This window comes from Thamnophis elegans, chromosome 13 (genome assembly GCF_009769535.1).
Source record: "Thamnophis elegans isolate rThaEle1 chromosome 13, rThaEle1.pri, whole genome shotgun sequence".
NCBI classification, from domain to species: domain Eukaryota; kingdom Metazoa; phylum Chordata; class Lepidosauria; order Squamata; family Colubridae; genus Thamnophis; species Thamnophis elegans.
Genome location: NC_045553.1, coordinates 24,003,005 through 24,016,228, shown reverse-complemented (window position 1 = coordinate 24,016,228; position 13,224 = coordinate 24,003,005). Strand labels below are relative to the sequence as shown.

The following is a 13,224-nucleotide window of genomic DNA, read 5'->3' as shown; positions in this document are numbered from 1 at the left end:
ACCTCCTTTTGAAGATGTATAACTTCTGATCCAAGAAGCTTCTTCCACTCTGACAGCTCTTCCATTCCCCCCATCCTGTCAGAGCGGAAGAAGCTTCTTGGATCAGAAGTGATACGTCTTCAAAAGGAAAAACAAGAAATTACAGTTGCCTTCTGAAAAAAACATATCCGGGACTGATTAGCAGCTGTTTATCCAGGCTCACGTCCCTAGATAAAGGTTCCCCAGGCACATATGTGCTAGTCATTCCCGACTCTAGGGGGCAGTGCTCATCTCTGTTTCAAAGCCAAAGAGCCAGTGCTGTCCGAAGGCGTCTCTGTGGTCATGTGGCTGGCATGACCAAATGCCGAAGGTGCACAGAACGCTGTCCCCTTCCCACCAAAGGTGGTTCCTATTTTTCTACTTGCATTTTTACATGCTTTCAAACTGCTAGGATGGCAGAAGCTGGGACAAGTAACAGGAGCTCACTCCGTTATGCGGTGCTAGGGATTCGAACTGCCAAACTGCTGACCTTTTGATCAACAAATTCACTTTCTTAGCCACTGAGCCATCACGTCCCCTTAGACTTAGAGGACTTAAGCCTTGATAGACTTAGCAGCAGTCTAACCAGGCTTAGAGCTGTAACATGTCCCTATTGAATGCCAAAATGTTCTGGTTGTTTTGGCTCAACCCATTATTTCCCTTACGTGGTCCAAAGATATCCTGGCACTGTAATTCATAATCCTGGCAAACTCCATCGTAGCAGTAGGCCTTGTCTTGGTGGCAAGGGTGCCCGTTCTGAATGGTGACATCCTGCGGGCAGAAGGCTGAAGACCCATTGCAGTACTCAGGAAGGTCGCAGTCGCTGGCCCTCTCACGGCAGACGGTGCCCTTGGAAAGATACTGGAGAGAGAAGAAGGGGAAAGGAGCCACGGTTGATGTTTTGAGATCCATTAAGGAAATGGATCTTCCTTGGTGCCTTCCAGATATGGTGGAATGGCAGTTCCGAGGGTTCACCATTTATTTGGGGATAGGATAAGATGGGACGGGGTGGGGTGGGGTGGGACGGGACAGGGAGAGGACTAGGATGAATACAGCAGAGCAGAGCAGTTTACAGTAGAGTAGGGTAGGGTAGGGTAGGGTAGAATAATAGAGTAGAATAGTAAAGTTGAATATTAGAGTAGAAAAGTAGAGTAGAATAATAGAGTAGAGAAGGGTAGAATAATAGAGTACAATATTAGAGTAGAAAAATAGAGCAGATTAGAGTAGAGTGGAGTGGAGTGGAGCGGAGCGGAGTGGAATGGAACGGAATAGAATTTCTTACCTGACAATCTTTACAGCAATCTCCGTAGCCACAGCTGGATCCCGAGCGAAGCCTGCAAGTTCCTGCCTCACAGCACGGATCAGATTTACACTCCTGAAAAAAAACCAACACATACGCAGGTAACACACTTCCAGGCTTTTTCAGCCCCGTCTCCTAAACAAAAGATGAAAGTCTGGTCTGGTTTTTATGTGCAGACAGGTAGAGCTCCACATTCCTAGACACAACTGTCCATGTTCAAATGATTTTTTGAGGCCATTATCCTGGCTTCAACTCAACATTTTTGGGGAGCGCTGTATTCTCATAACTCAACCATTAGACAGTTCTTTAGGGCAAACATAAGTCTTAAAGCACATATCATTGTCTAGGTTAGGGGTCGGCAACCTCAAACACTCAAAGAGCCATTTGGACCCATTTACCACAGAAAACAAAACACCGGGAGCCACAAAATCCTTCCCGTGCCTTATTTCCTAAGCGGCCACAGGACTAGCTGTAGTTGAATTAAACGTTCTGTTTTCTTCTGAAACCTTTCCTTTCTTGGATTTATCCATGGTTGGCCTACTGGGGGTCAAAAAGCTCAATAAATCTCATGTTGGCAGGTGTTGCACATTGGCGGTTGTGATGCATATTTTGAGCGACAGGGAGTTGCAGCAGGGGGATGAAAGAGCCACATGCAGCTCTGAAGCTGCATATGGCTCTTTCATCCCTCTGCTACAGCTACCTGACACTCAAAATATGCATCACAACTGCCAATGTGCAACACCTGCCAGCATGAACCGCATGTTGCTGACCCCCTAGGGGCAATTTCCAATTTTTTTCCTCTTGCCTCCTTGAAGTTTCATTCACTTTTCAAACTGGTTGGAAGCTCAAACTTTCCCTGGCAACTGAGATCGTCTTGATGTGTGTTACTTACCTCAATTGACCCGCAGTCACACTCTTCCCCTGCATCCACAAGTTTATTGCCGCAGTAGGGAATGCTATAGGTTTCATCAGGCCTGGGGATGTTGAGAAGACAGCTTCCGCCTTTGTTCAGGGTTAACTTTTCAAAGTCTTCCTCGCTGCATGCACTGAAATTTCTGGCACCTCTACAAAAAAAAAAACCTTTAGTAAATATTAACAAATGAACTCATAACAGTAACTATAATATCATAACCCTTGTATTAAATATATGTCAGGCATGCAGCCATCTTTTCTTTCGGATCTTTGCCTTGCCACACTTTCCATTATTCTACTATGCATTTTCTATTGTGGGAAAATGGCAGGGGAGGATTGTACAGAGTTAGATGATATGTAGCCATAACAAAATTCTTTCTAGAAAGCCAAGGTCATCCTTTGTCTTTGTACCTCTGCACCTGGCCGGAACTGGAAGGGTGGAACTGCCAGCATGGCAGTGGAAGATTGGACCATGTGATGGACTTGTGGGTGTGATTTTGAACTTTCAACCAGGTGGGGAAAACCGGGAAGCTTTCAGATTCGGGTTTTCCCAGATGTACCCAACATGGCTCTCTTCATCAATTGGAACTTTGAGGAATCCTTTGCCTTGGACTCCAATTTAGTTTGGGATTCTATTTGGAAACCTGACAATATAATTGTAATAGTATAAACCAATAGTTTAAACTGAGTTTTTTATATATCTTGGCCTATTTACATTTTATAAATTATCATACTTATAGTTACTTATAATGTTAAGAATCAAGATCACATGAAGTGTTAATACCACTTTACAAGGCCTTAGTAAGGCCACACTTGGAATACTGGATCCAGTTTTGGTCACCACAATGTAAAAAAGATGTGGAGACTCTAGAAAGAGTGCAGAGAAGGGCAACAAAGATGATTAGGGGACAGGAGGCTAAAACATATGAAGAACGGTTGCAGGAACTGGCCATGTCTAGTTTAATGAAAAGAAGGACTAGGGGAGACATGATAGCAGTCTTCCAAAATTCAGGGGCTGCCCCAAAGAAGAAGGAGTCAAGCTATGTTCCAAAGCACCTGAGGAAAGGACAAGAAGCAATGGGTGGAAACTAATCAAGGAGAGAAGCAACTTAGAACTAAGGAGAAATTTCTTGACAGTTAGAACAATGAATCAGTGTAATGACTTGCCTTCTGAAGTTGTGAATGCTCCAACAGTGGAAGTCTTTAAGAAGTTGTTGGACAACCATTTGTCTGAAGTGGTGTAGAGTTTCCTGCGTAGGCAGGGGGTTGGACTAGAAGATCTCCAAGGTCCCTTCCAACTCTGTTCTATTCTATTCTAGTTGGTAAACCATCTCTATTTTAATACAGACATTCATAGTCTTTTTTTCCTCTGATTCCTATCCATTGTCTCTCGCCACTTATAGAAACTGCTCCATTTCAGATAATATTCTGAATCTTCTTTATCCTTAATTTTGAAAGCTAACCTATCCATTTCAGCACATTCTAAAGTTTTATTGGCGTGTAAAGAAAGTTCTACAGGTGGCACTTACCCCCACAGCAAGACTGGCAAAAATGTTTAGCAACCTGTCTACAAAATGCTGGAAATGTAATCAGTCCCCAGGAACATACTACCACATGTGGTGGACATGCAGCAAAGCAAGAAAATATTGGAACGAATTACATAATTGGCTGGAAGAGATAACTAAACAGAATATAGATTCACAGCCAGTATTATATCTGTTGGGAATAATACTAAAGAATTACGATAAAGGGACCACATATTTAGTTTTACATATACTGACAGCAGCAAGGATTATATTTGCCAAATACTGGAAAAATGAAAACACTCCACCAGACCACTATAACACCATCAAACATCAACATCTGCCTGTGACACGTCCTTGGAAAGGACACGATAGGTCAGTGGTTCTCAACCTTCCCAATGCCACAACCCTTTAATACAATTCCTCATGTTGTGGTGACCCCCAACCATAGAGGAGCGGTGTCTCGGTCCCTAAGACCATCGAAAATATGTTTTCCGATGGTCTTAGGTGACCCCTGTGAAAGGGTCACTCGACCCCCAAAGGGGTCCCGACCCACAGCTTGAGAACCGCTGCAATAGGTAGACAAAAATGCCATATCCAACCTGAACATCTGGCTGATTGTGAAATGATTCATAATAACTTCAACCATAACTTCAATCTTCTATAATTTCATCTCTCTTAGTGAGAATTAAAGTTCATGAATGGTTGATCCTCTACTTGGGAGTGGTGCAGTGGCTTAGAGGTGAAGCTCTCGCCTCACAATCAGGAGACTGTGAGTTCAATCCTAGGTAGAGGCAGATATTTCTCTCTCTGGACATGATGAGAATATATCTGCTGAATATAACTCTCCATTGACGATAGGGAAGGGCATCCGGCCAATAAACACTCAGCTCCATTCAGTTGCCCAGATTCCCATCCCACAAAAGATTATGGGGGTCATTAAAAGAGGAAGATGATGGCTAATCCTCTACTTCCTTTGGGAGACAAAATGACCTGCTAGGTTCATAAGGAATCTGTTCGACCTGTAGGCTTCAATTCTCAGGAATCTGTCTGATCTTCCTCCACCAGGTGTCAAAATTTTTGCAAAATAGAATTGGGAGTTACTTACGATGCTCCGGAGTTCATAATACAGTTCCCTGTTTCGCAGTGACAGTTTCTATCGTCATCGTGGTTCATGCCCAGGTTGTGGCCAAGCTCATGGGCGACAATGGATGCAAATGTCTGCAGGCTGTTGGGTCCAAACTACAAAATATCACAGAACAAAGAAGATGGCATGGATTCCTTTGTCAGGAGACTCCGTGCACCGACAGCACTAGGCCAGACGGCATAGGGTACAAGACATTTCCTAGCTGCGACAACCTGGGCAGCCAGTTTAGGAAAAGGGAAGGGAAAGGAATGGTTTGGAGAGGAGCTGTTCTGACCGAGGCTTCCCGAGAGCCTGAAGCAAACTCCTGGTCCCGACAAAAAACCCTTTTATCAATTGACTGTGAATTCTGCTCATTCACATCCAGCAAAGTCTTTCAAGGGAGGATTTATAGTCACAGGCTTTATCTGACTTGGAGAGCTGACAGGCTGATATCTGCAAAACTTGGCAAGGAGTCTCCGAGAGTCACAAACCAATTAAGTGAAGTAATTGTCTCCTGCAAACTCCACTCCCCTTTCGCTCCTCTATTATTTCCTCTGGGAAGCGCCATTCATCGTCCAGCTGTGGCCTTACTCCCAAGTTGACCCGTTCCTTAGGTGTTCCCTTCATCTGGCAACTCTGCCCATGCACACACTGGGAACAGGCTCCAGCTGTTCTTCTGCCTCACTGATGTCTGACTCTGAAGGCAGCTGATAACTGTCAGTCGGCCCTGGCCCCCTCTCTGCCTCTGACACAGAGTCCTCATCAGAGCCTTCCCCAGACTCCAGGACTGGCCCATCTTCCTCCCCAACCTCCTCACTCTCCAAATCTGCTTCCAATTCCGCTGGCCTCTGGTGGGCCACAACAGGAGCATTTAGATAAGGCTGAATCAGTGCCAATTTGCAACCTACCACATTTCTATCTCTATTATTATTATTATTATTATTATTAAACTAAGAAAAGAAAAAGGGGAAAAATTAGAAGCTTGGTGACTGATTCATACTTATGACGGTTGCAGTGTCCCAAGGTCACGTGATCCCTTTTTGTGACCTTCTGAAAAACACAGTCAACGTGGAAGCCAGATTCACTTAACCACCAGGCGACCAACTTAACAACTGCAGCGATTCGCTGAACAACTGTGGCAAGAAAGGACGTAAAACAGGACAAACTGTCGTTCAACAATGATCTTGTTTTGCAATGGAAATGTTAGGCTCAATTGTGGTCATAAGTGGAGGACAACTTCTGCTGCCCTTTCTGTCCCAGTCATAAAAGCTGTAATTTTATCTTTGACTTAATTGAGGTGCAGTTAATAGCCGCTTACCACGTTAATGCCTCCGGCGTGACTTTTGGAGCACACGGTGCCCACATAAGCCATCCCAGCTGTGCCACCAAAATCCTTCCTCCTAGGGGAGAGAAGAAAATGACCCACATTTGTTAATGATAATTAAGCATTAAGCATTACTTTTGTCTGAAAGTAAACTACCGTCCGTTTATAACCCCATGCAATAATGTTGGCAACTCTGTTGCATCTACTGTTGCAATAACTACAGAGAAGAGAAGAAGGGGATTAGAGCAGGGATGTCCAATCTTGGCAACTTTTAAGACTTAAAGATGATTAGGGGACTGGAGGCTAAAACACATAGAGAACGGTTGCTGGAATTAAGTATGTCTACTTTAATAAAAAGAAGGGCTATGGGAGACATGATAGCAGTGTTCTGATATCTCAGGGGATGCCCCAAAGAAGAGGGAGTCAAGCTATTCTCCAAGGCACCTGAGTGTAGAAAAAGAAGCAATGGGTGGAAACTAATCAAGGAGAGAAGCAACCTGGAACTAAGAACACATTTCCTGACAGTGAGAACAATTAATCAGTGGAGCGACTTGCCTCCAGAAGTTGTGAATGCTCCAACACTGGAAGCCTTTAAGAAGAGACTGGACAACCATTTGTCTGAAGTGTTATAGGGTTTCCTGCTTAAGCAGGGGGTTGGACTAGAAGACCTCCAAGGTCCCTTCCAACTCTGTTATTCTATTCTATTCTATTCTATTCTATTCTAATTTTCTTCTATTTTATTACATTCTATATTCTATTCTATTCATATTCATATTCATCTATTCTCTTCTGTTCTGTTCTGTTCTACTCTATTCCACTTACGCATTGCTGGCTAGGGAATTCTGGGAGTTGAAGTCCACGAGTCTTAAAGTTGCCAAGGTTGGAATCTGTAGATTAGAGGTACTGGCAGGATGTTGCCAAGGGAATTTTTCTATTAAGAAAAGGTAGTCCTCAACTTAAACCATTCGGTTCTAAGAGTGCCGGAAAAAGTGACTGATAACCAGCCCCTCCCACATAACAACTGTTGCAGCATCTGTACGGCCAAAGATCAGAATGTGGATCTTCGGACCACAGAAACTATTTATGATGGTTCCAATGTCCCATGGTCCTGTGATCGCCATTTATATTTCCAGCTGGGCTTCGGTCAAGGGGGGGAGAGCCACATTCACTTAACAACAGCTGGATTCACTGGAACAATTTGGTTAGCAACTGTGGCAATAAAAATGGCTGTAACATTGGCCGTGACTCACTTAGCGACAGCCCTTGCTTAACAATGGAAATGCTGGCCCGGATTGTGGTTGTTAAGTCGTGGACTACCTGCAGGGCTTTTGCCCAGAAGAAGGGGGTGCCCAGATCTTACAGAACAAGCTGGGCGCTGTCGTGACGTTGGCGGGGAACCAGCTCCCGTTCCCGCCACTGCACGAAATTGGCAAGGACGTCTCCGGCGCCTCCTTCCATCTGGATCTTGTTTCCGGATGTCCAGATCTCCAGGCCGACCAAGACGATGCGGATGTTCAGCATGATGTACATCTGGAAACAGCGGAGAGGATGGTGGGACAGAGGACCTAACTGTTCTAATCTAGGCTTCCAAAAGATTCTTTTTCTTTAACTGGATCACATCCTACATCCCATATTTATTGCACTGCTGGGCTCCAAGTCACCGCAGATGGGGACTGCAGCCAAGAAATTAAAAGATGCTTGCTCCTGGGGAAGAAAGCAATGGCAAATCTAGGCAGCAGACTAAAAAGCAGAGACATCCCCCTGCCAACAAAAGTGCATCTAGTCAAGGCTGTGGTTCTCCCAGTTACAATGGATGGCTGTGAAGGTTGGCTAATAAGGAAGGCTGAGCACCAAAGAATGGAGGCCTTTGAACGATGGTGCTGGAGAAGACTCCTGCGAGTCCCCTGGATGGCAAGGCGATTCAACCGGTCAGTCCTAGAGGAGCTGAACCCTGACTGCTCTTTAGAAGGCCAGATCCTGAAGATGAGACTCAAATCTTTTGACCACCTAATGAAGGCAGGACAAAAAGCAACGCGTGAAAACTAATCAAGGAGAGAAAAACGAAGTATTTTTGCTTTGTCCTGAACATACAGTGGGATGGGAGACATTTTATCAAAGTGAAAATCAAAACACAGGAGTCCCCCTCACCATTTAGGGGCTTCACTTATGTTGGCCACTTATTTTACAGGTAATCTTCAACTTACAACCATTCTTTAAGCAAATGTGCAAAGTTACCCAGTGTGGGGCGAAAAGGAACTCCTCACACTTCTCGCCACTGCAGGAGACCTACAGTCATTTGATCAAAATTTGGGCATCTGTCAATGTATTTATGACTGTTGCAGAATCCAGGGGTCCCGTGAATGCCATTTGCAACCATCCCAGGGGGCTTCCCACAAGCAAAGGGGGGAAGCGGGAGTCACTAAGCAAGCCAGGTGATTCACTGAACAACCACAGAAAAAAAAGCTTGTAAATTCAGGTGTTGATTTACTTAAAGAGTTGTGGTGGCCCAGTGGTCAGAATGCAGTACTGCAAGCTACTTCTGCTGACTGCCAACTACCAGCAGTTCAGCAGATCGAATCTCACCAGGCTCGAGGTTGACTCAGCCTTCCATCCTTCCGAGGTCAGTAAAATGATTGTTGGGGGCAATAGGCTGACTCTTCTCTGCTTAGAGAAGGCTGCAAAGGACTGTGAAATCTAAGTACTATTGTTATGCTATTTTTCTTCTTCTTCCCTTCCGTACTTCCTTCCTTCCTTCCCTCCCTTTCAATGGTTAGAATGTAGTACTTCAGGTAACTTTGCCCACTGGCAGCAGTTCAAATTCCACCAGGCTCAAGGTTGACTCAGTCTTCCATCCTTCCAAGGTGAGTAAAATGAAGAGCTAGATGGTTGAGGCACAATAGGCTAACTCTGTAAACTGCTTAAGAGAGGGCTGTGAAGCACTGTGAAGCAGTCTACAAATCTAAGTGCCATTGCTATTTCTGGAAGGATTGCTGGTTTGGAAGGATACCATGGCTGATGGTATCAAAAGCCACCAAGAGGTCAAGTAAGGCAAAAGCTGTGGTGGCGCAGTGGTTAGACTCTGCTAACTGTCGGTAGTTTGACTCTCAACAGCTCAAGGTTGACTCAGCCTTCCATCCAGGTGGGTAAGGACCCAGATTGTTGGGGGCAAGAGGCTGATTCTGTAAACCACTTAGAGAGAGCTGTAAAGCCCTGTGAAGTCTAAGTGCTATTGCTATTTTCCTTCCTCCCTCACTCGGGTGGCCAGTGGTTAGAATGTAGAATTGCAGGCTAACTCTGCCCATTGTTAGGAGTTTGATCCTGACTGGCTCAAGGTTGACTCAGCCTTCCATCCTTCCGAGGTGGGTAAAATAAGGACCCAGATTGTTGGGGGCAAGAGGCTGACATTGTAAACCACTTAGAGAGGGAGCTGTAAAGCATTATAAAGTGGTATATAAGTCTAAGTGCTATTGCTATATTCCTTCCTTCTCTGCTTGCTCCCTCCCTGTGGTTTGAATGCAATATTGCAGGCTGACTCTGCCCATTGCTAGCAGTTCAATCCAATCCTGACCAACTGGCTCAGGACTGACTCAGCCTTCCATCCTTCCAAGGTGGGTAAAATGAGGAGCCAGATTGTTGGGGGCAATAGGATGACTCTGCAAACCGCTTAGAGGGAGCTGCAAAGCAATGTGAAGCAGTATGTAAGTGCTATGGCTATTGCTATTAACAACTGCAATTCTCAGAAACAGATGTCGTGGTCCCAATGACTGGTCATACGTCAAGGATTGCTTGCCTCACTTATCAGCAGCATTATTGTCAGTACCAAATATCTTGGCACATCACACAACGGATTTGACATTTGGCATAAAATTCTTCCACTTACGCTATCCAAGAGGTTTGCCAGCTGCACCATCTCTTCTCTGACTGCTGTTTTATTCTGGCCTAGCAAATAGTACTGTGAGAAAAAGGGGGAAAGAAAAAAAGAGGTTGGGGCACAGATCATCAGGTCAGCCGAGGGAGCTCTCTCAAAGGCATTCAAACTTTGAGCAGGATTGCAAGCCAATCCCGTTTAAGTTCACCAGCAACTACCTTGGCGACCCAGAGACTCAGGATAACATGATTGATGACGATGAAAATCTTATAAAAACTTGTAACAACATTATCAATAGATAGCTAGATAGCAAGACTGACAGACAGTGACAGAGATGATAGTAGGTAGATGCATGGATGGGAGGATGAGTAGGTAGGTAGTGGATGGATGGATGGATGGATGGATGGATGGATGGTAGAAATAGACAGACAGAGACAGACAGACAAATAGATGCTAGAGAAATATAGACAGATAGAGAGGGTAGGCAGATAGATGATACATACAGATAGACAGTCAGACAGATATAGATAGATAGATTGATAGATTGATAGATAGATGATAGATTGATAGATAGATAGATGATAGAGATAGATGATAGATGATAGATGATAGATAGATAGATAGATAGATAGATAGATAGATAGATAGATAGATATGATTATACAATATATACACAGGCAGATAGAGAGATGATAGACAGACAGATGATAGATACAGATAGACAGATAGATGATGATAGATGAGAGACAGAAGTATCATACCCTTTCTTTGTCTACGACGATGAAGAGCTCCACGTATCTTGTTTGTTGAAGAACAGTTCTTTTCCTCTACCAAAAGGAAAAAGGAAAAAAAAACACAGGGGTTCATAATAAATTAACATTTCTGTCCTGATTCTCAACTTCCAGACTGACTGAAATCCTACTACCTTACATAGTCCTTTAACACTGCTACTTCAGTGAAGAATTTATAATGTAACATTTAAAGCCAATAGCAAAGTCTAGGATACTCTTCAGGTTTCGCCATATGCCAATTTTGTTTATGTCTCATGACCCAAAACTAGATGATGCTTTAAGAGAAGGACATGACTTTATTCAAGGAGGAACAGCGATATCAAAATGGGAGAGGCAATTGAACATGCCCTGCCCTCTTTTTAACATGCATGTCAAGCGTTGGGATCAAGCAATACCTGATTGACACAAAGATCTTTACAAATAAAGGAGAATATTTGTATCTCAGGTCTTTTGGTGCTCTCTAAGCTTCCTTGTTTTCTTCCAGACATTTCATTACTCAAGTAGTGCTAGGAGGAGGAGGAGGACTGTGGAGTCCTTGGTGCTCTCTGAGCTTGGTGGTTTTCCTGCAGGCATTTCATTACCAAACTAGACAACATCATCAGTGCTAGAAGGGACTGGGGTTTGTAGAGGGGGAGGGGGAGGAGGGGGAGGGGGAGGGGGAGGGGGAGGAGGAGGAGGATTGAGGGTCCCTTGGTGCTTTCTGAGCTTGGTCGTTTTCTTGCCGATGTTTCATTACCCAACTGGATAACCTCATCAGTGCTAGTGATGATGTCACCGTACCTCATTTGGGTAATGAAACGTTTGCAAGAAAACAAGCAAGCTCAGAGTGACATCTGTCGTCCAAACTCACCCAGATGTCTTTCACGCCCAACACACATATTGTGTCCGGGGCTTTTTAATTATCTCCTTACACAGACAATTCAATGTATTTTTTTCTTCTTCTTCCATTAAATTTAACCAAGAGGGGAATTTAAAAACAAAACGTGACAAAAACCTTCCTGCAAAAAGCAAGCCCTCAACAATGAAAATCTTTCCGAAGGGCACCTACTCTCGTCCTTGGTGAAACATCTGGGTGGTGCTGAACATCTGTGGTGTCCCACTTTCCATCCAGATGAGAGACGCCACAGCTACGGGGCTCTTCCATCACATTCTCCATCCGGTAAACAGCATGTTCAAAAGTTTCGTTGATGGGCTGAATTCCATAGGCTGCATCATGCAACTGCACCAAGCCCCTGGCAATGACAGAGTTAGATTTCCTAACAATGCCCTAAGTATCAAGTCAAGTTTTCAATACAAAACCAGTGATTTATTAGGGACGCCATTAGGTAATAGCTGTTCACAGTCAAGCCTGTGCTTTGTTTGATTTACTGCTGAACTTTACCCCTTGTTCCTTCCCTCCCCTCAGTCTGTGTCATAAATCACATTCCCCAATGAGGTACACCCCTCCCAAACTGGCTGCAGTAATCTGAGATCTAACTCCAGCCCACAGTATGTGTGGCATGCACTCCCCCTCCTTCTGTTCCCATGACAACACTGAGAGTTGACAGGCAGGCATCAGCCCAGTTTTCCAAACGGTAAGCATGAAACTCAACTAAGCAACGTACGGAACACCATGCTTCATGTTAAAAAAGCAATAACACAGAAATTAAGACTCACATATACAGAAATAATGGGCTTTTGGTATGGTGCCAGGAAGCATCGTTTGGTCCTAACTAAACACACCCACAGGCGGGCATAACAGCTTCATCAACCGGGTTCTGGTTGTGAGAATTAAACTCATGCTCTGCGCTGACCCCGGATGCAAGAAAATCTTTTCATACTTGAGGAGAGGAGAGAAAAGGGAGGAAGAGAAAGGGAGAGGAGGGGAGGAATGGGGAGGGAAAGGGAGGCGAGGAGAAGAAAAGGTAGGGAGAGGAGGGAGGGGAGGGGAGAAAAGGGGAGGAAAGAGAAGGGGAGAGGAGGAGAGAGAACAAAACTCCACCCTGGCGACAGGAAGGGCATACGGCCATTAAAACGCTCTGCTAGCTCCATTCAGTTGCCCAGACTCCATCCCACAAGGGAATATGGGGTCTTTAAATGATTAGATAGACCATCAGCCACCAACTGATGGTCCGCAGAAAAAAGTATTTGCATTTTTTATACTACACTAAATCAGGGGTCCTCAAACTATGGACCCTGGGATGGATATGTGCAATGAACGCTTGTGTTGCTGCAGAGAGTCTCCCCCTTCGGGGTCTTTTTGTGAGGGTCAGAGGGGGGCAGAAATTCCAACTTGGGGTCTGCTTCAGCCTCCTGGTGGGGGGCTTTGGGCAAAGACTGGAGGGAAGCACCGCTGATGGCAAAGAGCTGGAGGTCCTCGTTC

General features: G+C 44.7%; 1 protein-coding gene across 1 annotated transcript in view; it reads right to left on the bottom strand.

Moving 5' to 3' along the window:
• Positions 1-13,224, bottom strand: part of ADAM9 (ADAM metallopeptidase domain 9) — a 44,669-nt gene that overhangs the window by 16,860 nt on the left and 14,585 nt on the right. Inside the window, exons 6-14 of the mRNA XM_032229304.1 lie at positions 11,911-12,094; positions 10,833-10,898; positions 10,084-10,155; positions 7,564-7,733; positions 6,198-6,279; positions 4,862-4,995; positions 2,211-2,382; positions 1,301-1,393; positions 684-879 (exon numbers count right to left, since the gene is read on the bottom strand). Coding sequence (XP_032085195.1) covers positions 684-879; positions 1,301-1,393; positions 2,211-2,382; positions 4,862-4,995; positions 6,198-6,279; positions 7,564-7,733; positions 10,084-10,155; positions 10,833-10,898; positions 11,911-12,094 — 1,169 coding nt within the window. The remainder of the gene's footprint in view (positions 1-683; positions 880-1,300; positions 1,394-2,210; positions 2,383-4,861; positions 4,996-6,197; positions 6,280-7,563; positions 7,734-10,083; positions 10,156-10,832; positions 10,899-11,910; positions 12,095-13,224) is intronic.